Below are 27306 nucleotides of genomic sequence, written 5' to 3' on the forward strand. Positions count from 1 at the left end.
CATAATCCAGCCAACTCTTTGCTACTCTTCTTCAATTAGTCAACTAATAAGCATTTCTTAAAGACCTAATATGTACCAGATAATCTACTAGGCACTGGGGATACAAAGATAGAAGTGAAAACAATTCCAGCCCTCATGTAGAGTGTAAACAAGGGAGACAATTAATCCATATGTAGGTATATGTAAACTTTTTCAAAATAGGTACAAGGTGATTTAAAGGGGAAGTTGGTGCAGTGGAGGAGGGAAAAACTAATTTTAAAAAAAGGTCTTTGTTATTTAGAAGGTGACTTTTGAACGGAACCTTGAAAGAAACTAGGAATCCTACAAGATGGAGGTGAAGAGAAAGTACTTCTCATCTCTGGGGTACAGGCAACTGAGCAAATGCTCAGAGATACAGATGGAGTGATGTTTAAGGAATAGTAAGGAAATCAATTTAACAGGACTAGTATGGGTGACAGAGTAGCACAATAAGTCTGGAAAGATGTTGGGATCAGGTTATGAAAGGCTCTAAATCCTTAAAAGAGAGTTTTAATTTGATTTTTTAAGAAAATAAGGATTCAATGAAGTTCATTGAGTAGGTGGAACAAGATCCTCTAGAGCTGTGATGGTGAACCTATGACACATATACCAAAAAGGACCTGAAGAGCCCTCTCTGTGGGCTGCAGTCATCTGCCAGAGTCTGTTACTAGAAAGCCAGAGGTACTCAGGGTGGAGCTCCTCCCCTCTCTCTTTCCATGTGCCTGAGGACATTCCTCACTTCACCTGCCCCTCTGCCCAGAAGCCAGTGAGAGCACTTCCTTCCCTTTTGGGTAAGATGCTTGGGGAGGAAAAGGGGCTCACATGCTATGTGAGGATGTGGCACAGATGGTAGCCTGTTGAGTCTGTGGTGAAAGTGATTCCTGTGATGGGGCTTTAAGGAGCTAGATCTGAGGGGAGCATGCTCATAGCATGATATATAGCTAGAGGAGAACAGAGTTGGAGGGGAGTGGAGAGCTTCAGCCACTCTTCTCCACATGAACTTCTCATCATCCCCTCCTCTACCCAGCAGCCCAGTGGGAGTGCTTCTTCCTTCCTCTGTCTAGGGAAAGAGGTTGGGGGGGCAGGCAGAGCATAGCACTTGGTCTCTGGGGAGTAAGGTAGGGACAGGATCCAGGACAGGCTCTAGAGCCATGTTGGTGAACCTATGGCATGTGTACCAGCTCTCCACCACACCTGTGGATATCATCTACCACTCTGCCCAGCAGTCCAATGGAAGTACTTCCTTCCTCCCCAGTCTGGGGTAAGGGGGTGTTTCACATGCAGCATGAGGCTACAGTTTGGGCACTCTGTTTCTAAAAGCTTCACCATCACTGGTCTAGAGCATTCTCTCTATTCTTGTGTTCACTTTGCTCCTAGGCCCCAGCACATTAAATGGTCTTTTTACATTTACATTTCCCTCTATTGAAGTCTCTTTTAGAATCTTTTATAGATGTTAACAACTCTTTGTTAACCCTGTTCTTCTACCACCCACTTATATCCCTCTCCATCTTTTAGAACATTTGTCCTACATGGTTTTTTTTTTTTTTGCGCTTATCTCACTTTATAATTGTAGTCTTCTATCCTCTCCCCACTTCCCATTATGTTGTAAATGTCTTCAGAATAGGACCTGTCATATTCATATATCATTGCTCTAAAGCTGGAAGGGATCTCAGATGGGATCAAGTTTAGCCTCTCCTCATTTTATAAATGAGAACATAATAAATGAGAAGATAGTGACTTACCTTTTCTTATCCAGCTAGGATTTGAACCACCATCTTCTGACTGGAAAGTTCATCTTTCTTTCTACTTTGCCACATATTGACACTCCCAGTACAAAGCTAAGCCTTTGCTTGCAGCAGGTACTTAATATAGAATTGTCTAATTGAATGGGTTACTCTGGAATGAAATGCTGGGCTTTTTTCCCCAGGAAAATAAAGAGGTGAACCAAATTTTATATTGTCAGAATAAGGGAGAAATTCCCAAACAGTTAAAACTGTCTCTAAGATTGATGGACTGAATTGGGAGGTAGCAGGTTCTGTCTCAGTAGTCTGTAAGCAAAGTCTGAATGGCCTCTTATCAGGTAAGCTATAGAAAGTATTCCTCAGATAGAGGTGGGACAGGTAGCTTCCAAAGTTCTCTAAAATGCTCAAACCTTATGTGATTTCTTAAGATTATAGCAAGTATAGTTTCTGAGGTTCTTTTAGCTTCTCAGCTCCCGGACCGGACACCCTCCTGTTGCTGCTTAATGAAATGCTCTTTGTCTCTAGAGACTCTTTTGATATGATGCATTTACTGAGCTTTATATTTGTCATTTTTTTCAGCTATCCATTGCAGTCTGAATCCAAATGGTATTGATCACTCTGTCCATGCAGAAGGTATTAACCAGCAAATTGAAGGTGAAGGCACTGAATCTCAAGCTGTTAAGAACAAAACTACCCAGAAGTCACCTGACCTGAAAGAAACACCCAAGCGACAACAAATTGAGGCGGAGGCATCTAAGGTAAGAAATAATCCAATTTATTGAGGCAATTTATATATTTATGCATGTTTGTCAACCTGACAATTGAAAAGGACAATTGGAATATTGACTAGCTAAGGTCTTATTTGGGTTAAAGACAATATTTCTCCTTATAGTTGGATTATTAGTCTACATTTTTAATATTTTAGCTCAAAAATAATTTTATTTATTTTGTTTCCTTTGATCCTTATAACAGATGCCATAAAGTAGATAAATGCAAGTAACACCTTTTAAGGATGAAGAACTAAGATATTCAGTGATTTACTGAAGATCTTATTGCTTATAAATAGTAGAACCATGGCCAAATCAGATAATTTTATTATTGTTGTCTTTTATATATCATAATTTTCTAATATATATATATATAGAGAGAGAGAGGGGAGGGGTAACAAGTACTTCACTCAATTGGTCTTTTTCTTGTGACCAAAATCTCACAAGTAAATGTGAACAATCAAAGAATTGCTGCTGACAGCAGGTTGCTACATTCTGCCCCTGTAATCCTTCATTTCTCTTCCAAGAGGTCAAGATTGGTCATTGCAATTATTTTGAGTTTACAAGATTTAGTGTGTTTTGTATTTATAGTACTATGGTCATTGTGCATGATATTCTTTACATTCTTTCCAGTTTGCTTCATTTATCTTCTAGTGTACTTTTCATGAGATCTTTGATTCATTGATTGGCTTATAACTCTGTACCTTGATTATACGTAATTAGATATGAAAATGTTGACCAAATGTTAGTCTTGACTAGGAATTAGGAGTGAAGAGATTTACATATTTGTGGTAAATCATTCACTAATAGGTGCAAATTAAAGTTGAAAAAAACCAATAAATGTATATTTTTTAAATTGAATTTCCCAGTTGTATTATAATTGATAATTAGACAAGTGGACTTGTTTAATCCACTCTTGAGTTCAGATATAGATTCAATGAGAGCAACTTGAAGGGTGCTGTACATAGTTTGAAAGAAAATAGAATTTGACAGGTTAAGTGATTTCTGAACAAAGGAAGCATCCTACACAGGCTGTACTTCAGCCATTAATTTTGTCAGTTCTCAGCAATAGGCATAGCTCTGTAGAAAATCTATCTGAAATAACTGAAGCTCTGTGTAAGATGTTGGATTGCATACCCAGTTTCCAGGTGCTAATATTCTCAAATAGATCATGATCTCACTGATTAAGGAATTCCCTTCAATAATTTATATGATAATCTATACTTGTGTGACGATGCTTTGTGACCTCCCTATTATTATCCTAGAAGTCCACCACAGGGGCCAGCCAATGTGCTGAGAACCTACTTACATTTATCTCAACACTGCAGGTATGACAGGAAGCACTTTGGCCATCTTTCTGTCATTTCTCAGTCTTATCAGGTGACTAGCCCATCCTACTCTTACAGAATGATAACATTCTTTACTTCTCTTCTTTGGAGATCTCTTTGTTGGTTATATAACATTCTTTACTTCTACTCTTCTTTGGAGATCTCTTTGTTGGCCTGCTTCACCTATCATGGTCCCTTCTACTATCTTGTATACAATATTCCTTGTTAGTACTTTGGAGGCAGTGGTTTTCAGATCTTCCTACTATACAACAAAACCAGCAATATCTTTGTTTTAGAAAGTTGAGCCTTTGCTGTTACAGAGAGCTTTCAGTTACCAAAAGTAACCCACTCTCCTCCTTTTCAACTCTGGGTCTATCTATACTGTCTATCCTAGAAAAAAAAAAACTTAGCACCTCTATAAGGCTGTCAGGATTTTTGTAAAGATCAAGTAATACATGTAAAATCCTTTGCAATTTTTTTTTGTTTATCCATGAAACTAATAATAAGGCAATTATAAGCTCCCATTCCTAGAAATTGAGAAGGCTGCAATGGAGGAAAGAAAATCATGCAAGTCTTCATAGGATTGGATTTGAGTCTTGGACAATGTAAGATTCATAAGGTTAGAAGAAAAAATAAAAGGCATTCCAGCTCAGGATAAGCAACATGATAATGGGGAACAGTATATATGAAGGCAAGGAGGTGAGAATTTTCAAGACAATTTTTGGGAATGGTGAGGAAATCAATCTGTTTGAGAGGAGACACTGGTGGATAAGGTAGTGGAGGACCTTGAGTTTCAGGCTTAGGAATTGTGCCAACTCTTTATAGTCTTCTTGGGCATGTGGTTGGTTATGCAATCATTTCTTGATGGAGTCTAACTGTACATTATTTAGTCCTGAAAGTTATTTTCTGCAAAATTCTTGTGATTGTAACATGAATTGGGAAGTAGGAAACATCTTAAGATATATAGGTGGATTGTTCATTTAATATGAATAAAGAACAGATATCCTGGTCATATTTTCCAACATGCAAAAGGTGATAGGAAGTTAACAATACACCCTTTCTTCATTATGTTTTGCGATTATCAAAGACCATTGAAATTTTTGAGAAGGAAGTGATGGTAATGGTGAAGCCAAAGGGTTGTGTGTGCCTGCCCTAAATGTTGGTACCTGTGCCTATTTGTCCCAATAGTGCAAATAGTAACATGTGCATAGTTCAAAGGATCTCACTATTTATTGAAAAAGAAGCATAGATCTTAAACTAGTATGGTTAAGCTGAGAACTTATTGACTATGTAGGCAAAGGAGATCATTAAAAATTTTCAGGTATGTTTTTTTTTTAATTTCTCAAATAAAAACAGTTAAGTTTTTATTTTATCTACTTATGAAAAAATGTGTTGATATTAATATCTTATAGAACAACAGCTAATTAAGCAATTCTAGTTTGAGTTGCATTTTCTGACTCTTTGGGAGCATTCTTAATTAACATTAATTGAGCATTCTTAATTAGACTCATCCTAAATTTAAATTATATGAGTATGATTGCTGTGATTGGAGGAGAAGCCAGGCTGAAATACAAGTTTTGTCATAGATAATCTACATAGGGATAATTGACTGTTGACTTCATAGAAACTAGTTTGTGCCTAGCTTTCTTTTGTTAGATATCATTCTTTGGTATTATAAATAGTTGGAGCCTTGGGGATGTATTTTTAAAAAAATATTTTAAATTTTGTTCATTTTTATTTTTTCTAAAGAATTTTTGACCTGGTTATTTTTTTAAATTTGGAATTCCAAATTCTCCTTCTCCTGATCTACTCTTCCCCTAGTCACCCCTGAGACCACTGACTTGCTGGGTCTTTGCCAGTGTTAGACTGTACTCCATCCAAATCCCAGCAAGGCAGATCTTTCCTGCTGACCCTCTAAGTTGTCTCATGTTGGAAAAAAATGTTTCATGCCATCCTTTTGTTGGTTCCCTCAGTCCAGAATTCATTTTGAGGCAATTCTAAACAGTTGTTTGGATGGGAATTTGAAAGAGCTCATGGAAATTCCTGGTTTTTTTTTTCCTAACATCTTATCCCTGCCTCTCTTAAAGATATATTCTTTGAGTGTTTGTGTGTGTATTCAATGTCCTTTTTAATTTTTTTAATTTAAACATTATTATTATTATGTTTATAAATCCAAACAAAACAAGCATTTCCATATATAAAGAAAAAAGATATTACACAAATGAAATCTCAGATATCCTATGTATTTAACTTACTTTTCTTCATATCTACATAATAGATTCCAACCAATAGTGTCTCAAAACCTTCTAACCCTCCTCATTTCACATAGGTTTGTGTCATGGAGATCAACATATTCATATCAATTAAGTTTTTCATCTTTTTTCTCTTCATTTTCTAGAGGTAACATCAGTTTTTAGGAATATATTCTTTAAAAAAATGTTTAACTAGCACATTCTACCACTATAATTGTTGGCTGTCTTCTTAAGCCACTAGAATTACCCAACCAAGCCCAACTAAACATTCTTATTGATTATCTATAGTTGTTTCCTACACAAATAGGCAATCTTTTCATAGATTTTTGCTTAAAATATATAAGCAAGTAAAAAAATACAAACATTTTCCCTTACCATTTTGAAGGTATCTTCTCCCTTCCTGCATTGTTCCCTGGAGAAAGCTGGTTTACCATTAGCATAGTATCTACATAGCATTGTTTCCCACTGTGACTGCTAGATCAGTCTTTGTCTCCTTGACTTCTAGGCTGGGTACCAAAGATCACCCCAGGAAAGTCAGTTCTTCATTTTTGGACCATCAATACTAGACTGACTACAATATTTGATATGGACCCCAAGTCACAGATTCTTGAAGACTCATTTTCCTGGCCTTTGAAAAAATCACAAGATCTGAGCAAATAGTGAGACAGGAAAAAGAATAGGCTCATTTTCCTGAGGCCATGTAGCTCTTAGCCTTTACATGTACAACATCATCTCTTCCTTTAGGCTATCAGCAAAGGAATGAAACACAAATTGCAAAATCATCAACATATGCTTTTTAAAAAAATTACATAAGCATAGCTTCCAGTGTGCATGACCTTAATATAGGTTTCCATTTCAAATTTTGATCAGGGTTATTAATTTTTTGTGTATCATGAATCCTTTTAATAATGTGACAGAACCTAAGGATTCTTTCCTACAATTCAGGTAGTAAAATACAGAAGATTGCAGTGAAAATGAATTATATTGAAATAGTTATGAAAATATTAAAAAATAAAACAATTAAGTTCATGGGATCCAGGTTAAGACATTTGATCTATAGGTAGATAGATAAATGGATAAATATATACATAGACAGAGAACATTTGTTTAGTGCTTTCCCAGGGATTACCAGATCACTATGACATATATGTTGCACCTTTTGGCTGGTGGTCTTCAAATTAAAAGTTCCCATCTGCCCCTATTTCCCCAGTAGACCTCTGTGTTTGGGCTCTACTGATCACAACATCTATGACAATGGCCTTTACTACCTTACTGTTTGGGACAGGAATGTGTGGCTTCTATTTACATAGCTGTCTTATTTTTCTTTTGCTTCCAAGATTGGCATCACTTGCACTACCTGTAGGGGATCTCATTTAGTCTCTGACACATATCTTGTATCTAATGCTGGCAATTTATAATAGTGAATAAGAGATAATAACCCAGTTACTCTCCATATTGCTTTAGGTAAAGCATTTTAACATTTTTGAGTTATCTGAAAAATGGAAAATTCCCATAGCTTCCTGGCTTTATTCATGGGATATTTGTGAGAACCAGATAAAACAATGTATGCAAAACTTCTTTTAAAACTGCTCCAATTGTATTCTTATCAGAATATGATAAGCATTCAATATGTTTGTTACATTGAATTAACCCAGCATTAAGATAAGTTAAGCTTCAATTCAAAGCCTAAGGAATAGAAGTTTGGGTGAAAATAAGGGGAAATGCAACTTGACCTTGGTTTTATCAATTTGCTTCTTTGACTTCAAGAAGATTCTGGAGAACTTTGAGGTTAGTATGATCTAATTTTTGGCTAGATGTAACCCTCAGCTTGGGGAGTGATCATGTTTCTTAACCAGTTCTGTCTACTCAATATAATGTCACCAAACAGATGAAAGCCTATAATGTATGAGAACTGTAATGAGCACACACTTTGATAGAACCGTCAGGGGAGTAACAACAGAATGCTGGCAAAAAGAGGCATGTAAGAATGACTTCATGCTCCATGCATTCCAGACCCCAAGTGTTTGAACATTGAGAAGTCTGACATATTTTAAAAGATAATACAATAAGTCCAACCTTTTAAAGTGATCCATTTATGAACTGCAGTATTAGGCTATGAACAGTATCACCATTAAAGAGCGATATCTTTACCTCTTCTAAATGACTCTTCTACCTCTAAAGCTCATCTAATCTATATCTTCTATTTTGCAAATGAGGAAATCAAGATTGAGATTATTTCTGCTAAGGGTGAAATAGCTAGTTAGTATCAGAACCCAGGAGAAAAACCTCACTCCTAAGGAGGTGGTTAAATGGATAACTGGACCTGGAGTCAAGTAGAGCTGAGTTCACATCGAACCTCAGACACGTCTGAATAACTTAAACTGTATTTGCCTCAGTTTCATCATTTATTATACGAGTATCTATCTCCCAGAGTGGTTGTGAGGATCAAATAAGATAATAATTGTAAGGTGATTAGCACAATACCTGATATATTATAAATACTATATAAATATTAAGCATTATGTTTTTCCTATCATACCAAGCTATGGAGTCTTCATTACTTGGGATTCTTGTTCTGATTCCTCTTTTTTTCATGTTTTTTCTGATGCTTAGAAGGCACTCCTAAGTGCCACTACCTTTGAGAATTTATAATTCCTTTAAAATTTCAGCTCAGTTGACAATTCCAGCATCCCCCAAGACGTTAGTGCTTCTCATTGCCCCCAGATTTATTCCCTATTTATTTTGTATCTACCATAAAATCTACCACAAAGGTGCTAAACCTCTGCTTGTTGGTGGGTTGATAGAATTGTGAGTGAAAATGCAGTTCCTTTCTTCTTGAAACTGCAAAATAAAATTAGGAAATGATCTGTCAGGTAAGGAGATATAGCCAATATTATTTATAGGAAAGCTGGCTGCCTGAAACTTCAGATCATTATAAAGGAGCCCAAAGGGCCAGTTAGCTAATTATTTTCTCTTTCATCTTACCCTTAAATACCTGAATGAGAAAAGCTTTTACTTTTATGTGGCATTTTTGCCAAGGTTTTGTAGCTTAAAGGAGAAAATAAGAGTTCTAACCCCCTATATTACCCAGAAAGATTTATAGACACTATGCCATCAGTAACCTTTAGAGTCAAATTTGTCTTATTGATACAATTAATTATATAAGAGCACATATTATAGCTTAGGGGTTAGAGGAAAGAACACTGATCTTTGAATTCAAAAGATGTGTGCCCAATTGTTGTCTCTTGGCCTTGTTTTCCTCTCTGGGAGTTAAACTAGTTATTCTCGTCTCTGAAGTTCCTTCTAGACCAGTGATGGGGAACTGTTTGAGCTTGGTGTGTCAGAATTCCTCAAGAAACCGAGCATTACTTGGGTGGTGTGTTACTTCAAGAAAAAAAAAAAAACATAATTTCGCGATACTTATAGTTTAAATAACAAAAATGTATAATTGTAATATATAATTGTATTTAATAAGCCAAAAACTAATTATTTGACTTACCTGCTTAGTGATTCCTTTGTTCATTGGTCAGCCAGTTTCTTTTATTGATCTTGATATTATTTAACTTGTGTGGGGTGCCTTGAACTAAAATAAGTGAGGGAGAGTGGGAATTCTTTAATTAACTTGACTAATAGTGACTTTTTTATTGCTAAATTTCATTGGCTAAATCTTCAATTGAAGGTTGGTATTTTGTACACTTCAAGCCCAAGCAAGTGTTACTAACTTTATCTGTCAATCTGCTTCTTTTGTTGGTTTTGATATTATTTAATGCTGAGAATAAGTTCTCACAAAAGTACATAGTGGGAAAAATTGTGAGTAAAGCCATTGCTATATTTTTCAGGGTGCTAAAAGTGCATGATAATTAGTTCCAGGCATTCCTCTGTTGCAGGTGGGCCGGAGCCACATCCAATCTTCCGCTGGCCCCACCATTCCCCAGTAGTCTGTTCAGGGGCACTGTAAGAGCAGTGGCACCCCAGATGCCTGGCTTAAATAATTCCAGTGTACCAAAAATTGTGGCTTTTTTTGGAGATATTAAAATGTTGAATTAGGTAGTTTTTATAAGCTTTTCTTTTTACAGTTAAATGATCACGCTTTTAAATGTTATAAACTGGAATCTTCTACTTTAACAGTGATCTCTCACTTCAGCTGAGCTCAGCAAATGTGAATAAGGTACCTTATGGGCTTAGAATATTAAAATAGACATTGGGAGGTACAAAGTTTAGGAAAAACCATGATCTTTGTCCTCTTAAACTGTAATAATAATAGCTTGCATGTATATACTGTTTGAAGGTTTGCAAAATGCTTTTGACATAGTATTTCATGTAGCCTAGTGGGATGATATTACATATTTATAACTAAAATACATTTTTTTTCCCTCGGATTGAGTTGTGTTTATAGTGGCATGAGGAACCTTTCCTTTCTTTAGTTCTTTCTTCACTTCTTTGTTTTTTCTCTCTCTTTCTCTTTCTCTCTCCCTCTCTCTCTATCTCATTATGGCAGAATATATGTTGATACAGTTTTTAAATTAAAATATTAAATTTTTATTGATTAATTAATTTTGAATATTTTCTATAGTTACATGATTTCATGTTCTTTCCCTCCCCTCCTTCTTCCCCTCAGAGCTGATGTGGAATTCCACTGATTTTTACATGTATCATTGTTCAAAACCTAGTTCCACATCATTAATATTTACAGTAGAGTAATCAATTAAAGTTAATATCCCCAATTATATCCCCATTGATCCATGTGATGAATCATGTTTTTCTTCTGCCTTTCTCCTCCCATAGTTCTTTGGATGTTGATAGCATTCTTTCTCATAAGTCCCTCAGGATTGTTCTAGATCATTCTATTGCTACTAGTAGAGAAGTCTATTACATTCTATTGTGCCATAGTGTATCAGCCTCTGTGCACAGTGTCATCCTAATTCTGCTCCTATTGCTCTGCATCAATTCCTCGAGGTCATTCCAGTTCACATGGAATTACTTCAGTTCATTATTCCTTTCAGCATAATAGTATTTCATCACCAATTTGTTCAGCCATTCCTCAATTGAAGGGCATCCCCTCATTTTCCAGTTTTTTATCAGCACAAAGAGCGAGGCTATCAATATTTTTGTACAGGTATTTTTTCCTTTATCTCTTTGGGGTACAAACCCTGCAATGGTATGGCTGGATCAAAGTGCAGGTAGTCTTTTAAAGCCCTTTGGGCATAGTTCCAAATTGCTTTCCAGCATGGTTGGATCAATTCACCAGCAATTCATTAGTGTCCAAATTTTACCACATCCCCTCCAACATTTATTACTATTCCTTTACTGTCATATTGGCCAATCTGCTAGGTGTGAGGTGGTACCTCGGAGTTGTATTGATTTGCATTTCTCTAATTATAAGAGATTTAGAACACTTTTTCATGTGCTTATTGATATTTTTGATTCTATGTTCATTAAGGAGATTGGTCTATGGTTTTCTTCCTCTGTTTTTGGTTTGTCTGGCTTGGTACCATATTTGTGACATAAAAAAGAATTTGGTAAAACTCCTTTATTTTGTCAAATAGTTGGTATAGTATTGGAGTTAGTTATTCTTTATTTTTTTAAACCCTTACCTTCCATCTTGGAGTCAATACTGTGTATTGGCTCCAAGACAGAAGAGTGGTAAGGGCTAGACAATGGGGATCAAGTGACTTGCCCAGGGTCACACAGCTAGGAAGTGGCTGAGGCCAGATTTGAACCTAGAACCTCCCGTCTCTAGGCCTGGCTCTCAATCCACTGAGCTACCCAGCTGCCCCCTAGTTATTCTTTAAATGTTTGATAGAATTCACTTGTGAATCCATCTGGCCCTGGGGATTTTTTCTTAGGGAATTCCTTGATGGCTTGTTCAATTTCTTTTTCTGAGATGAAATTGTTTAAGTATTCTATTTCCTCTTTTGTTATTCTAGGCAATTTATATTTCTGTAAATATCCACCCATTTCACCTAGATTGTCATATTTATTGCCATGTAGTTAGGCAAAATAATTTAATGATTGCCTTAATTTCCTCTTCATTAGAGGTGAGGTGATCCTTTTCATCTTTGATACTATTACTTTGATTTTCTTCTTTCTTTTTTAATCAATTAACCAGTACTTTATTTTATTTGTTTTTTTTTTAATACCAGCTCCTAGGCTTATTTTTTAGTTCAATAGTTCTTTTACTTGCGTTTTTATTAATTTCTCCTTTGATTTTTAGGATTTCCTATTTTTTTTTTATCTTAGGATTTTTAAAATTTGTTCTCTTTATAGTTTTTTAAGTTGCATGCCCAATTAATTCATTGATCTCTTCCCTCTCTCATTTATTGATTTATGTACTCAGGTATATAAATTCCCCCCTGAGTACTCCTTTGGTTGCATGCCATAGATTTTGCTATGTTATTTCTTTATTGTCTTTCTGGAACATTTCTTTCCTAAGCAGATTCACTGTTGTTTTGTAGGATTTTTTTTTCAAAAAGTTGGATGGGAGCACTGAGAAATGATGTGATTCACCCAGAATAAAATAATGTATATGAGAAGCAAGTTCTCTATACAGTTTGCCATTTTGACTTTTTATCATAGTAAATAATCAGTGTGGGTATTGTGGAATACTCAGAGTCTAGTTAGATATTGAGGATGCCAAGGTCTTATATTGCATCTTGAGCATCAGTTGTTTTGACTTTTGTCTTGTCACTAGACTTCAGTAATTCTGGAAGAAAGAATGAGACTGACGACTTCAGGCAACTCTGCCTTACTTAAATCCAACTTATGTGTGAGTCAAATGATTTATTTAGGTCCTCTTCAAATATTAAGGATATGATAACCATCAAATAATTAGAATATGAGAAAAATAAAACAATGATCTCTGAGTTCTATGGCACTGAGGTGAGTTTACTAGTGATTTGTGATAGGGATCAGTGAATGCTTCATAGAACCAGCAACATTTAATTGGACTTTCAAGTAAATTAGAGGAAATAAAATATCCCAAGCAAAGAAAAATGCCTTAATCAATAAACACTCATTAAGTGCTTACTATGTGCTCAGCACTGTGCTAGGTAGGTGCAAGGGATACAGAGACAAAAATGAAAGGATTCTGGAACTTAAGTTCTAATAGAAAAGTCATGAACAAATATATATATATATATATATACACATACATACATACATACATTTATATAGTGAAAGGCAATTTTTATTCCCTTTGTCTATTTTAAATTAATAAATCAAGAACTTAAAAGTATCCCTACTTAACACTTAGTAAGTCTACTAACAAAGAATGTTTACTACCTAATAACTCCCCACAAGCACTGCCCCCTCACTGGGCAGGGCTAGGCATATTGAAAGGCTGTGATTAATTTCTGAGATGTGACAAGGAGAACTGATGGGTGGGGAAAACTGTATATCAGCCTGAGCTGGAGAGAGGTTCACATTCTTGATTCTTGAGCTCTTCATGCTTGGTGCATTCTTGGCCTCTTCATTCTTGGGCTTATTCTTAGAAGTCTTGGCCTCATGTGCTCTGAAGCTTCTTGGTGATTTTTTTTAGCATCTTTGGCTCTTTGAATTTTCAGCTTCCTGATCTGGACTTTGGATTCTGGTGATATTCTAATTCAGATGTACATTTGCAGTCTGGAGGCAGTAGAATTGGGACTAAGGGCATTTTTTAGCTAGGTAATAATTTTCTACTTCCTTCCTATATTTCCCATTTTAATATCTCTACCTTGCTGCAAATAAAGCTACTGACTCATAGTTTAACTTTAACTTTTATAAATGACAACAACAATTCTTTATAATTTTTGTCAAACCAAATTTTTAATTATTACATTTGGCACCTAATTTTAATTATTATAATATGATACATATAAAATAGACAGAATGTAATTTTAGAATGTGCATCACAGGTGGGACACTAAGGAATACCTGCTGAGGAAGGTGGCACTTTTGATGAGTGTTAAAAGAAGCTGAGATCATAAAATATAGAGTTGAGGAAACATTCCAAGGATGGCAACCAATCAAGAAAAAGGCATAGAAAAGAAAGATGATATATAGTGTATGCAGACTAGCAGAAAGGCCATGTTGTCTGGACTTAAAATTTGAATGGAGTGGATGTGAGTGGCAAGGGCAGAGTACATAATGTGAAGAGGACCAAAAGCAAAATTTTGATGATCACTCACTTAAGAGAAAAGGAGTATTTGGCAGAGAAATAGCAAAGTAGGAGATGAAGCAGGAGACTGTTGTCTCAGGAATTAGATGAAGAATGAAAATCTGGAAAAGAGGAGATGGTTAGTAATGTCAAAGGCTTCATGGAAATCAAGGAGCATAAGGGCAAAAATATTCATTGGATTTGATCATTACGTTATTGGAATTGATAGGTTGTTTTGGGAGCATAGTTTTAATATTATGTTGGGAACAGAATTTAGACTGTTAGAATGAATAGTGAACAAGTGAAAGCTTTGGGCATAGACTACTTTTTACAAGCATTTTGAAAATAAAGAGGAAGAGAGAGATGAGATTGGCATTTGAATGGGATATAAGATTTTTGTTTTGTTTTTTTGTTTTGGGTTTTTTTGTTGTTGTTATTTAGGTTTGGAGACAAACTTGAACAAATCTATATCCACTGTGCTACTTAGCAGAAGTGTGATATCTAGAAGTGAGTGGACAGCAGCATTCCCAACTGTAGATTGGCATAGGAAGATGAAAATTGAGAAAAGCCTATCAGATTTAATAATTAAAGAATCCTTGGTAACCTTGGATACAGCAGTTTTAGAAGAGTGGTAGGGCTGTAAGCCAGAATGCCAGGACTTGAGAAGTGTGTGGGTGGTGAGACAGTGAAGTCAGGGTATAGATAAATCTTTCCAGGAGTCTGAGTGTAAAAAGAAGGGCAAATCTAAAGATAGAAGAACTAAGGGTCAAGAAAAGTCTTAAAAAATACACCTGGTTATGTTTTTTGACTAGATGAATCTAGGAGCAGAAAGAGAGAGGGGGGGAGAGAGAGACAGAGAAAGAAAGGAAACGTGAAATAATAGAAGCAAACTCTTAGAGAAGACATTGGGAGTTAGTGTTAAGGGTACAAGTAGAGGGGTTGGCCTTAACTAGAAGATACTAGGATAAGAGAGAATGGGTGAGAATATAGGGAAGTTTTTAAGGGGTAGAATTAGGAAGATAATGGAATCTCTATTTTTGTAATAAATGATAAAGTAAGGCTATTTTCTGAGCGAGAGAGTTTAGTGATATCAGATAGCCTCTGAGGAGAAAGTGATATAGAATAAATCAAGGAATTAAAAAAATTATTTGTGGTAGTTGAGACTGAACTAAGTTTCTGTTAGCCCAATGCTTTGTGATCCCAAAATGTAATACATGACTTACAACAAAAACTCTTATATAACTCTTTTGTATTATCCTTGGACTAAGACTCTTCCCGAAAGGAAAATACTCAAGGTCTCTAGCAAATCAACTCTCCTCCCTCTGGTGAACTCCACTTTCCAAAAAACTACATTAGTAATAATCTAGTTATATTACTACTATCATTGTCCTCCATATCCTTCAAATGGGAAAGAACTTTGATATATAGAGAAAATTGACCTGCCCTCCACCATCCAGCATAATTTATATTACTGAACCGTATCAATGATGGGCAAGGTCGAGGTTTGCTCTCCAATGTCATAGTTCTTTTACTCTCTGCTGCATATTTCTGGTACCTGTTTGGTTTAGTGGTTCCTTTTCCACTGGAATTCCATTACTTTTTTCTTGGAGGCTAGTGGTTTCCTGGGGACTGGAATGGATAGGAAGGAGCTGCTGTGCTAAGGTCCAGAATTTTACACAAAGACATTTCATCTGCTCCCTTTAGCCTGTCTCTTTCCAGTATTTTTCAGCTCTGTATGTCTCTGCCCTCATTTTAAAAAATTAAGTCTAGGGTGCTGTTCAGGTAGAATTTTTTGTGTACAAGAAAACAAAAAGAAAATGAAAGGAAGAAATTTAAGATAAAGGGAAGTTTAATTACTGAATGTGTGTGTAGGAGGTACAGAGCTCAAAATGGAGAGCCCCATGGTGGGTGGGAGCAGTCAGAAACACATTAAAAAGGAGGACAATAGAGTAATAGATGTGATCAAAGAATTGTGTGATCAAAAAAAGATTATGGATTTGGTTAATTATGTAGTAAGCAAGGAATACCATTGTGCTCTGTTGCAATCCTTGAAATGTTAAGACAAAATGAGGAGGGAACATCCATATTGATGAGACAGGGCTAGTACATTGGCAGCAAGAAATGGGCCGCTGCTGTTAAGAAGTGTTTTTTGGGGAGTGACCTCCCCTGAAACTCCAGTGGTAAAAGTCATCATTTTTTGCTTTTTATGTGTCATATTGCATGCTCCTCAAAGGCAGGGGCTCCCAAAGCCTACTGAAGAGGCCTTGTCTGTTTGATTGTAGATCCATTATGACCATGCAGATGGTAAGGCAGAATTCTGTGCAAAAATAGGTGCTTAATCCAACTTTTGGAAGGGGCACGATTCTCTTACATCTTAGAAGATGGAAACACTAATACAGCTCTGAACTACTCTAGCAAAATTAAGCTGCTGTTTAATGGCTTTTAATCTCTTCTTTCCCAGCTCATAATATAGCCATTGTCAGAGAATACCTTAACTCCCTTTTGTGTTGTTTTGTATTTGTAATTGACAGCAATTAGCTGCTTGAGCCATCCTCTCATTTTGCTAATATGCTTTTCCTTTCACATGGTTCACCTTTTTTTACTAAGTAGCATTGAGGGCTTGTTTTTATAACTAGTCTAAATTATAGGGCTTTCAAAGTTTGGGAGGGATTTTGTTTTCCTGTGTCAGTGGATTTGTGTTTTTGGAATCCACTTGAATAATTATTCTGTTCTGGAGATGCTGACCTATTTTTTTCTCTATGGAATGCAAATTACAGAGCCTGTATTCCATCATTTTGCACACCAGCCTTCTGAAAATGGAGCATTTCTCCTTGAACTAATCTCCCTCTCATGGCTAATCTAGACCAGCAACAACTAAGGGTTTGGCACAGTAAAGGTGTTTATAGCCTGATGATTGGTGTAGTATTTTGAGTCATATTAGAGGCTTAACATACTTCTGCTAGGATAGGGAGAAGAACCCAAGACTAGAAGGTTCCAACTTGTTATTGGCAAGTAGACTTGTATGCAATGAGGACAAACCATGAGGGAGGGGGGAGTGGAAAAGAAGCATTACATTTTATTGCTGGAAAGGACGTTACTGAGTTATGTTGTAAAATGGAAAGATTGCTGGCTTTGCAATCAGAAAATCTAAGTTCTAATCAATAGACCTGCTAAAATACTACATTTATATTTTAAGGAAGGACAAACATACTCATTTGCTGGAAGAGATAAGAAATGACCTATCATGGAAAATAATAATTTTGAATAATTTAGAAGATCTGTGCTCAGCCTATGCCCTAAGGAAGTGAAAGATAGAAAGAGAAAAGAGTTCTATTTACACCAACATATACATGGCATCACTTTTTATGATAGCAGGTGGAAATAAATTGGTAATGACTGAACATGAATATAATTACTGAACCTCAGGAAACAATGATTATGAAGAAGTCAGTGATATATAAAATTATTTATTTGACATAAAGAATGAAGTAATAAGAACAAGGAACACAATGGATACAATGACAAAAATAATGCAAATGAAAACAGTGAAATGAATTCCTATACCATTATAATGACCAGTCTTGGCCATGTAGAGGAGCTATAGATAGATTGGTCCTGGGGGCAGCTAGGTGGCTCAGTGGGTTGAGAGCCAGGCCTAGAGACAGGAGTTTCTTTTGCCAAACCTGGCCCAAGACACTTCCTAACTGTGTCCTGGACACTTAAACACTATTGCTTAGTCCTTACCACTCATCTGCCTTGGAACCATACTTAGTATAACAGTACTAAGTGCACATAGTAATATTTAATATTAATAAATACTTAGTATTTATTCTAAGACACAAGGTAAGGAGAAGAGGGAGGAGCTTTGGTAGTAATAGTGACTGGGTTTGTGGGTGGGAGATGTTACATTGTTAAGATTCTATCACTGTTTCAGTTGGTTTTGTTTATCCTTCTTTGTTATAAGGATAGACTCATTGTTGAGGAAAGGAAAATAGTGCATCCAGAAATAACTTTGATATGAACATAAAAAACACACACAAAAAGGAAAAAAAAATCTTACTATCTGGGTAACCTTAGTCTAGTTACTTAACCCCCCAGACATGTAAAGTCTCTGACAGTCCTGACCTTCCATGATTCTGTAATTTTCTGCTCTTCTTGCTCAAAAACAGGTCCCATTTCTACATCAGAGCATTCTAATTCTTCCCCACTATGACCACAATCTATTCTCTACAGCTTTCAGTTATTTTAAAAATAACATGCCTTCCATTGTTGAATATCATTTGTAAAGACCTGCTTATTCAGAACCAATATCTTCACTGATGATTAGCCCTGAATTTGTCTATAAATGATTCCCCTGATGATTTGATAAAATTTACAAATAGGCTGGTACTTGTTGATATTCTCTTGGGTCACACAACTGAGGACTAATTTTTTGTTTATCTTTTTTTCACAGATTTCTGTGAAAAAAGAAAAATCCTTATGTGACCAGTCACTTGGTATATAGTGCCTGTAAGGACCTAGCTAGATTGGTTTTTTTTTGGGGGGGGGGCACATTTGGTCTGATATTAGAGCCATTATTGGATCCTTTTTGGTGTTATAGAATCTGCACTAGCATAATCTTTAAGAATGTAGGGTTAGCTGTTTTATGAAAATGAGTCAAATGGGATTTGGAGGTTCTTTTCTATGTGGAGCCTTATTTTTCTTTACAATTTATACTCAGCATTCCTAGTTCTGTTTTCTGGGGCCAAACAGAACCTGGTAGGCCTTCAAATACTTGAATATAGCTCTTATCTTTCCTAAGTTTCTCTCTTCTGAGTTTCTTCAACAAATATCCCTATGACATGATCTTCAAGTCCTTCATCATTCTTGTAGTCCTTCTTTGGATATTCTCCAGTTTATCACTGACCTCTCTAAAATGAGATTTCTGGAATTTGAAAGCCATTACAGATGTTGTCTGACCGGGATATAGCAGTACTATCATCTTTCTAGTCTTGTACATTGTGAACCTCTTAATGTAGTCTAAAATAAAATTATCTTTCCTACTTGCCACATCACACCATGTTTCTTATTTTGAATTGTTGTCCACAAGTCTCCATATCTGAAAAGAGCAGGGAATGAGATTAGTTTTGTTTAATCTGTCCTTGAAGGAATCATTTGCATCTTTGATTTTTGCTTCCTATTCTACATCCTCACTAACCATTTCTTTTATTAATATATTCTGGGATTTTTTATTAATCAAAGTTAAATTCCCTGGACTAATGTTTAACCATTCCATTCTCCTTATTTCATTAAAAACTAGGACCATATTTGCCCTTTTGCAAACCTGTGGACCCTTTCCCATTTTCTGTAATCTTTGAAAGATAACAGACAGTTCCTTGGTCAGTCATGCCAAACTGTTCTTTCTTCCAGTAATTCATGTAGGCATGGCAACTCGAACTCATCAAGGACAACTGAGTGTGTTCTCTTACTATCTTCCTACTTATCTTGGAACCCTGCTTTCTGTTAGCCATTCTCATTCTTCCTATTCAAGAAGATCATTTTTCTTGGCAGAGAAAACCAAAATAAAATAAGATTTGAATAGTTTTGCCTTTTCTCCTGTCAGCTTCCCCCAAGGCCTATGCTGGAGCCAGTGCTGAACCAATTTTTATATTTTCAGCATAAGCATTTATATCTGAAGCAATCAGCAAATGCTACAAATCAAGGTGTGATATTGTTTTCTTGATTGTCTGACTTAAAAATGATAGAGAAAATATTAATAATGTATACTAAATTTAAATAATATAGATCATATATTTTGGGGGAAGTCACTTGTTAAACATTGTTAAGCACATCATTCTTTGATTTTATTATTTCCCCTACAATAGCATAGAACAAAATAAGACAAAACTATTTGGATGTTCTTAGGCTTCCTCAGCAGTGCTAGTTCATTGTGACATTCCTGAAACTATTTTCACAGGTCTGTGCCATACTTTTATCTCATGTTCCTCCCCCTTCCATATTTTCTATGAGACAGTTTAGAATTTAAGTTAGTTTCTTATGTCAATATTGTTGTTTTTTGACATTAATGGTTAATAGGCATGACCTCACTGAATATCTAGACAATTAAATGATCACTGGTAGCAGGAGATCTAGAAGATAGCAAACCTAGAGCCAAAAACAGTATGAAGGAAAAGTTAGATAAGCGTTTTCAAAGAATTTCAGGAAGGAGGAAGGTTGAAAACAATAAAAAATAGTAATTTTGATAAGAATAATTTCAGTTGAATGATTAGTCCAGAAGGCAGACTATAGAAAATTTAAGAGTAAGAGGAAAGGAAGTGAGAGCACCATTTGGAGAGAGTGTTCTCAAGCAGTTTAGTCCCCAAAAGGAATGGGAAATATGGGATAATAGCTAGGAAGGTGAATGGATAAGTGAAAGTTTTTTGAGATATTGGCATATATATAGGCAATAGGGAAACTACTAGTAGACAAGGAGATATTAAAGATAAGAGTAGGTATGATAGAAGTAGCCAATCTTCCAAAGACCAGATGGCATGTTATCATTTGTGCATGGAGAAGGGTTTGCCTTGACAAGTAGAAAGACCTCTTCATTTGACTAAGAGGTGATGGAAATAGAGGCAATGTGGGAGATGTGAGATGAGGAGAAAGGAGATGACTTCAATTTTTAAAAATGTAATATGAAGCAAGGTAACACCTGTTTACGTATTCTTTCTGCCACATTATACCGCCTGTCATATAATATGCTACAAGAGTCAAATACAGGAAACCAAATGATGATTCCACTGATAAGAACCCATGAAGCCAAAGTAATAATAATAATGATAAATATTGAGAGGGCTTTCAAATTTTTGATGCTTTAATATACATTTTTATTTGATCCTGTGAAGTAAGTGCTATAGATAGTATTGTTCTTATTTTATAGATGAGGAAACCAAGTCTGAGGCTGTATGGCTTACTAATGTTTGCACAGCTAGTAAGTACATGAAGATGAATCTGAATCCATATTTTCCTGACTTTTTGATCAGTGAATTTTCCATTCAGAATGGACTGGTTGGGAGTAAAAATGAAAAGTTCAATTTCAGGCTTATTGAGTTTGAAGTAGTGGCAGAACATATATAGGTAAAGGGGTCTTATCTGAAGCAGAGAACAAAGGTCTATAGCCTGGGAGAGAGGTTTTGGGGCAAGAGATAGATTTTAATTCATATCAACAGATGTTTTAGTTAAAACAATAGGATTAAATGAGATGCAGTGTGATAGCAGAGAAGTTAGGTTATGCATTTGATAGACTTCTGGGCCTAGAATCAGTAAGACTTGAGTTCATATGTAGCTGAGATAGTACCTGTGTGACCCTGTGTAAGTCACTTAAACTTGTTTGCCTCCATTTCCTGATCTGCAGAATGAAGCTGAAGAAGGAAATGGCAAATCATCCCAATATCTTTGCCAAGAAAACACCAGATAGTTTCATGAAGAGTCAGAAATGACTGAATAACAGCAAAACATGGAATTGTAGAAAAAAATGCTAGATTTGATCAGGGTTCAAATGTTGGACTATTTTACTTATTTTCTATTTGACCTTAAGCAAGTTATTTAACATCCCTGGACCTCTGTGTTCTTATATGCAAAGTGAATAAATGGTACTTAATGAACTCCAGGGTCCCCAATAGTTATAAACTTAAATCTTAACAATATGGCAAAACACATATTATAGAGAGTTAAGACTAAAGCCCAGGACAGAACCTTGGACAATACTCACCTATGGAAATTCTGTTGTATAATAGAACCTGTGGAGTAGTCAGAGTAAGGGCTTCTCATGCCAGTAGGAGACCCAGAGTAATTGTTACCTGGAAACCTATAAGAGTTTATCCACAAGAGACAGTGGAATGGAGAGACATTTAAAACAAAAAGGATCTCAAGCATAATCTAGTCCGTTGCCCTCAATTTATTAATTAGGAAACTGAGACCGAGGAAGGTTAAATGAGTTGCACAGTGTCATGAAGATAGCAATTAATGGCTTTGGCAGGATTGGTTCCTACAACCTCTGACTCAGGTGCCAATATTTTCTCCTCTCTACTGTAAAGATTAAAATTAGGGAATATGGGGAGACTGAGGCAGGTAGAAATTAGTTTCTCTCTGCAAGGAGTATTATATTTTTTAGAGGTTTATTAAAGGTTAAAGATTAAAGAATATACAAGTAAGAAACATGTGCCTAGATCAGAGGCCTAGACAAAATAACCTCACATCACGCAAGAGACGGGTCTGCTCCAAAACAGAAGTCCAAAAGAGCAACCCAAAAACCTTTGCCACCAGCTTAAATCCTTCCTAGATCTCGGCCCACCTCAGAATTCCCGTGAGATTACAAAGCATTTTGGGGAAGTGGAGCAAAGGCTTATGGGGATTGTAGTCCTGTATTCAAGTCTATTTTTTACACTACTATGCTGCCTCCTGTTCTCAACTGTGACAAAGAAGCCCTACTTCTGTGAGTTCATATGACAAGCTAGACCACTTCTCTGTTGTTTTTCATTGTGAAGACAGATACTTTCTTTTCAGAAGCTAGTCCTAGAGCTAAATCATGTGCTTATCAGTCACTCTGACCTTCTCCTTTTGTCACATCTTTCTCTCAGGGGACCTGTTTCCTTGTCTGTGGAATAGGAAGTCACCTGCCCCAAGTTTTATAGCTACCAAGGCATGATTCATTAATTAGACAGTCTCATGAGCCGTAAACTCCACTTCCAACACACCTACCATGTCTTCTTTCTCTAAGTAATATAAGGAATTGCTGGTTAGCATTTTCTTTTCATAAAATGGAATAGTCTTTAAGTATTACTTTCTCATTCTTCTTGCACATAAGTACGTTAATTTGTATCTTGAATTAATGGAGCAGATATATACCACAGATATGTCCTTTTATGTAGAAACTAGGAATACAAAAGTACTTGTTATTATAAAATATCTACCCCTGGAGTCTAAGTTGCTCTGCTTTCTTGAATGACTATATCCAGGATGGACTAGTATTTTATTCAGTATAGTCCCTATTCCTTTTTCTATTCCAAATAAGGCGTATTTGCCTTTTTTTCTTTGTGCCCATTCAGACTATTAATTTTTGTAACAATAAGCTACTTTAAATAATAGGAAAATGTTGGAGGGGATGTGGCAAAATTGGGACATTAATGCATTGCTGTTGGAGTTGTGAATTGATCCAGCCATTTGGGATGGTGATTTAGAACTACGTCCAAAGGTCTTTAAGAGACTCTGCCTTTTGATCCAGCCAAACCACTGCTGGGTTTGTACCCAAAAGAGATAATAAGGAAAAGGACTTGTATAAAAATATTTATAGCTGCACTCTTTTGGTGCCAAAAAACTGGAAAATGAGGGGGTGTCCATAGATTGGGGAATAGCTAAACAAATTGTGGTATCTGTTGGTGATGGAATATTATTGTGCTCAAAGGAATAATGAATGGGAGGAATTCCATGGGAACTGGAATGACCTCCAGGAATTGATGCAGCATGAAAGGAGCAGAACCAGGAGAATATTGTACACAGAGACTGATACATTATGGCACAATCGAATGTAATGGACTTTTCTACTAGCAGCAATACAATGATCAAGGACAATTTTGAGGGACTTAAGGGAAAATGTTACATCCAGAAAAAGAACCATGGGAGTAGAAACACAGAAGAAAAACAACTGCTTCATCATATGAGTTGATGGGTATGCAATTGGGGATGTAGACTCTAAGCGATCACCCTAATGCAAATATTAATAATATGGAAATATGTATTGACCAATGAAACCCAGTAGAATTGCTTGTTGGCTCCAAGGGGGAGAGGGAGCAGGGGAGGGAAAGAACATGAATCATGTAATCATGGAAAAATATTTTAAGTTAATTAATTAAATAAAAATTTTCAATAAAAAATATTAGGAAGAAAAGTGAGCTCTCTTGTCCTCACTGTCTTGCTTTCTAAAGTAATATGTTGACCTGATTAAAATAGATTAATTATTTAACAATATAGTTAATATACATTAATTAGGCAAACATAAGATATATTTATACATATGGGTGAAAGTAGATGTATCCCTATGTGCAAATATATTTATAGTGAAAGAGAGTGGAGAGGAAAAGAGAGAAGGAGAATGAGGAGAAACAATATTAAATCAACAACCTTGGAGTCAAAGACTAGGGTCAGAATCTTATTTTTGATGAATGTAGATGCTGGGTAAATAATTTTCTCTCTCATTGCCTCAGAAAAAGCTCTAAGTCTGTGTTCAAAAACTTGTTGAGACTGAGTTTCCTGTGGCCAGAGATAGGTTTATTTCCTTTATATATCCCCTTAGACCTTTGCATGTTGCCTGACACATTATTAAGTGTTTAATGAATGATTTTTGTTGAATGGACTGATCATCACTGATGATTGGGAATTTCTCTCCTTATTCCAATGAAAAATCAGTAAGAAAGAAGTTTCCTAAAAGCTACACTGAAAAGTTTTGTTCAGTTTAAGTTAGCAGCATTGTTTCCTTTTTTAATATTTAAACTTTTGCAATAGTGAAATATATTTTGAAATTAGTTTCACATTAGAGGGCCAGGAAAGTCAATCAACAAGTGTTTCTTAAGAGCCTACTATGTGTTAGGCACTCTGCCAAACTTTGAGTTTACAAAGGCAAAAAAACGTCCTTGCCTTCAAGGAGCTCACAGTCTAATAAGTTCACAATGGTTTTAAATAAGCTCCAATATATTACATATAAATTTGAAGGAAGGAAATAATGGAAGTCAGGGACATTTATTCTTTTTACCAAAACTATGGACTTATTTCATGGAAAGGTCAAAGGATAACTGATAGTTAGCTGAGTATTTTCTATTGGTATCCTTAGAATATCAAGAGAATTCAGGAGGGCCCCAATATGTTGAATGAATCCCTCTTGGGGAACTTGTAAGAGGATGAAGATCACATAGCATATGGGCAAGCATGGATAGGTTGTGATCTGTATTACTATAATGGACATCCAGATCAGTGAAGTCAGCCACTTATTAAAAATTTAGTAAATACCATTTATATGCCAAACACTGTACTAAACACTGCAGCTACAAAGAAAAGCATAAACATAATCTTTGCCCTCAAGATCACAGATCTATTTGAGTGCTTGACATATCAAAAATCATATAAGCTACTTTGATTTATGGCTAATACTTTGGTTTTAGTTTCACAGGAAACAACTTATTTTTCCTCTGAGAAATAGAATTTTCTTTGGAAAGTTTGTATGCTTAAATATAATTTTATTACATTTTAGAGCCAACATTTTAGAGAAGGAAAAATTTCCCATTTTATAATGCAGATCAATGGGAAAGGCAGATCAATTTCCTTAGAAATTTCTTTAATTTCAGTATCTATTAAAGAAAGAATTCTGTAGTGTGAGACATAGCTGAAATTTGGCCTGAATAACATCATTACTTGAGGTCCAGGCAGAAGAGTTTAGAAGCATAGCAAATAATAGCTTTAAGATTGGCAAAGTGCTTTCCTCACCACAACTCAATGCATATACTTAGGATGAGTTTATTCAGGGTCACAAGATCTAATCTTTAGAACTGGAAGGGACTTTAGAGGACATCTAATCCAACCTCTTGATTTTACTATTGTAGAAGCTGAATCCCAGAGAGGTAAAGTACTTTGTTCCCAGATCACACAATAAGAAGCAGCAGAGCTGGTGTTCAGGCTATCCTTCCAAATCAAACATTCTTTTCATCTTTTCAACATGTTGCCTTGTCCCTAATTTATAGGAGAAGAAACTAAGGCTGAGAAATCCTATGGCACAAAATGGCCAGGCCTTGATCATAGGGTCTTTTGACCCCAAGATTAGTATTTTTTCAAATGACAACTTAACTTCTTATGGCTGCAATGTTCAAGGAGGTCACATTGTTATTGTTGTTCAGTCATTTCAGCCATATCTGACTTTTCATAACCCCTTCCCCCATCTAGAGTTTTCTCGGCAAAGATATTAGAGTGATTTGACATTTACTTCTCCAGATCATTTTACAGATGAGGAACTGAGGCAAACAGGGTTAAGTGATGTTCATGGTACCACAGCTAGTATCTTAGCCTGGATTTGAACTTGTCTTCCTGACTTCAAGCTAGGTGCTCTATCCTATCAACTGTGCCACCTAACTGCCCCTTACAAAGGCAAGAAAGCATCCATTTAGGGCTTGTTCCTCAAAAACGTAGTAAAGGACAATTACTCTGAAATTCAACAAATGTTTATTATATGAAAGGCACCCAAGGAGGTGTCAAGGGACAAGATGTGTAAAGATAAATCATAAATGGGCCTTTTACAAGAAAACAAGAGATAAATATTTCAATATGTGTCAAGTGTTGAAACAACACAATGATTCAGACATTTCAAAATGTCAGTAACAATGAATGAATTCTAATTTGTACATGAGATGTATACCCAGCCAGTGGGGAATATTTTTTTAATCCACTAGAGAAGCTAGGTAGAAGCTGACCAGACATTTCTCATGTGTCCTGGGATAAGTATAATTGCTTAATGCAGCACTAAAGCTTAAACCTGAATATTAGCTCTTTAGAGTTTTATAGGCAGCTTGGTGTGTAGGAAAGATTCTTTGGGAATCAGAGAATCTGGGTTTTAATTCCAGCAGTGTTACTTCCAGTGTGTCCTTGGGCAAGAAATCACTTTACCTTTTTGGCTTGAAAAGAGGGAGTTTGACTACATCTATCAATCAACAAGCATTTATTAAGCCCCTACCAGGGATATATATACTAGGAATACCAAGACAAATCCAAAAAAGGCTACTTTGCAGATGAAAAATATTGTGATGCTTTGAAGATCTTGGTAAATTCCACTAAGAAAGCCTAGAGAAATAATATTACTGTACACTAGATATTTTCTGGAAGTTTCACACAGATCCACACCACTTTATTGCCGTCTCTTAGAAATATTCATGACTTCTTTTATTGCACTATATAATAGATACATTTTGAAAGTAAAATTTCTCCATTGTGTAGTAAGATTATTTGTGCCACAATTTTACATATGAGTAATCTGATTACCCAACAAAT

At 35.8% G+C, this 27306-nt stretch overlaps 1 protein-coding gene across 2 annotated transcripts in view; it reads left to right on the plus strand.

Annotated features, from left to right (window-relative positions):
* Window positions 1-27306, plus strand: part of SAMD12 (sterile alpha motif domain containing 12) — a 558691-nt gene that overhangs the window by 107581 nt on the left and 423804 nt on the right. For both annotated transcript variants that reach the window (XM_007488251.2, XM_056823165.1), the window contains exon 2: window positions 2340-2518. In XM_007488251.2, the coding sequence (XP_007488313.1) occupies window positions 2340-2518 (179 nt within the window). The remainder of the gene's footprint in view (window positions 1-2339; window positions 2519-27306) is intronic.

The sequence above is a fragment of the Monodelphis domestica genome, chromosome 3 (genome assembly GCF_027887165.1).
Source record: "Monodelphis domestica isolate mMonDom1 chromosome 3, mMonDom1.pri, whole genome shotgun sequence".
NCBI classification, from domain to species: Eukaryota; Metazoa; Chordata; class Mammalia; order Didelphimorphia; family Didelphidae; genus Monodelphis; species Monodelphis domestica.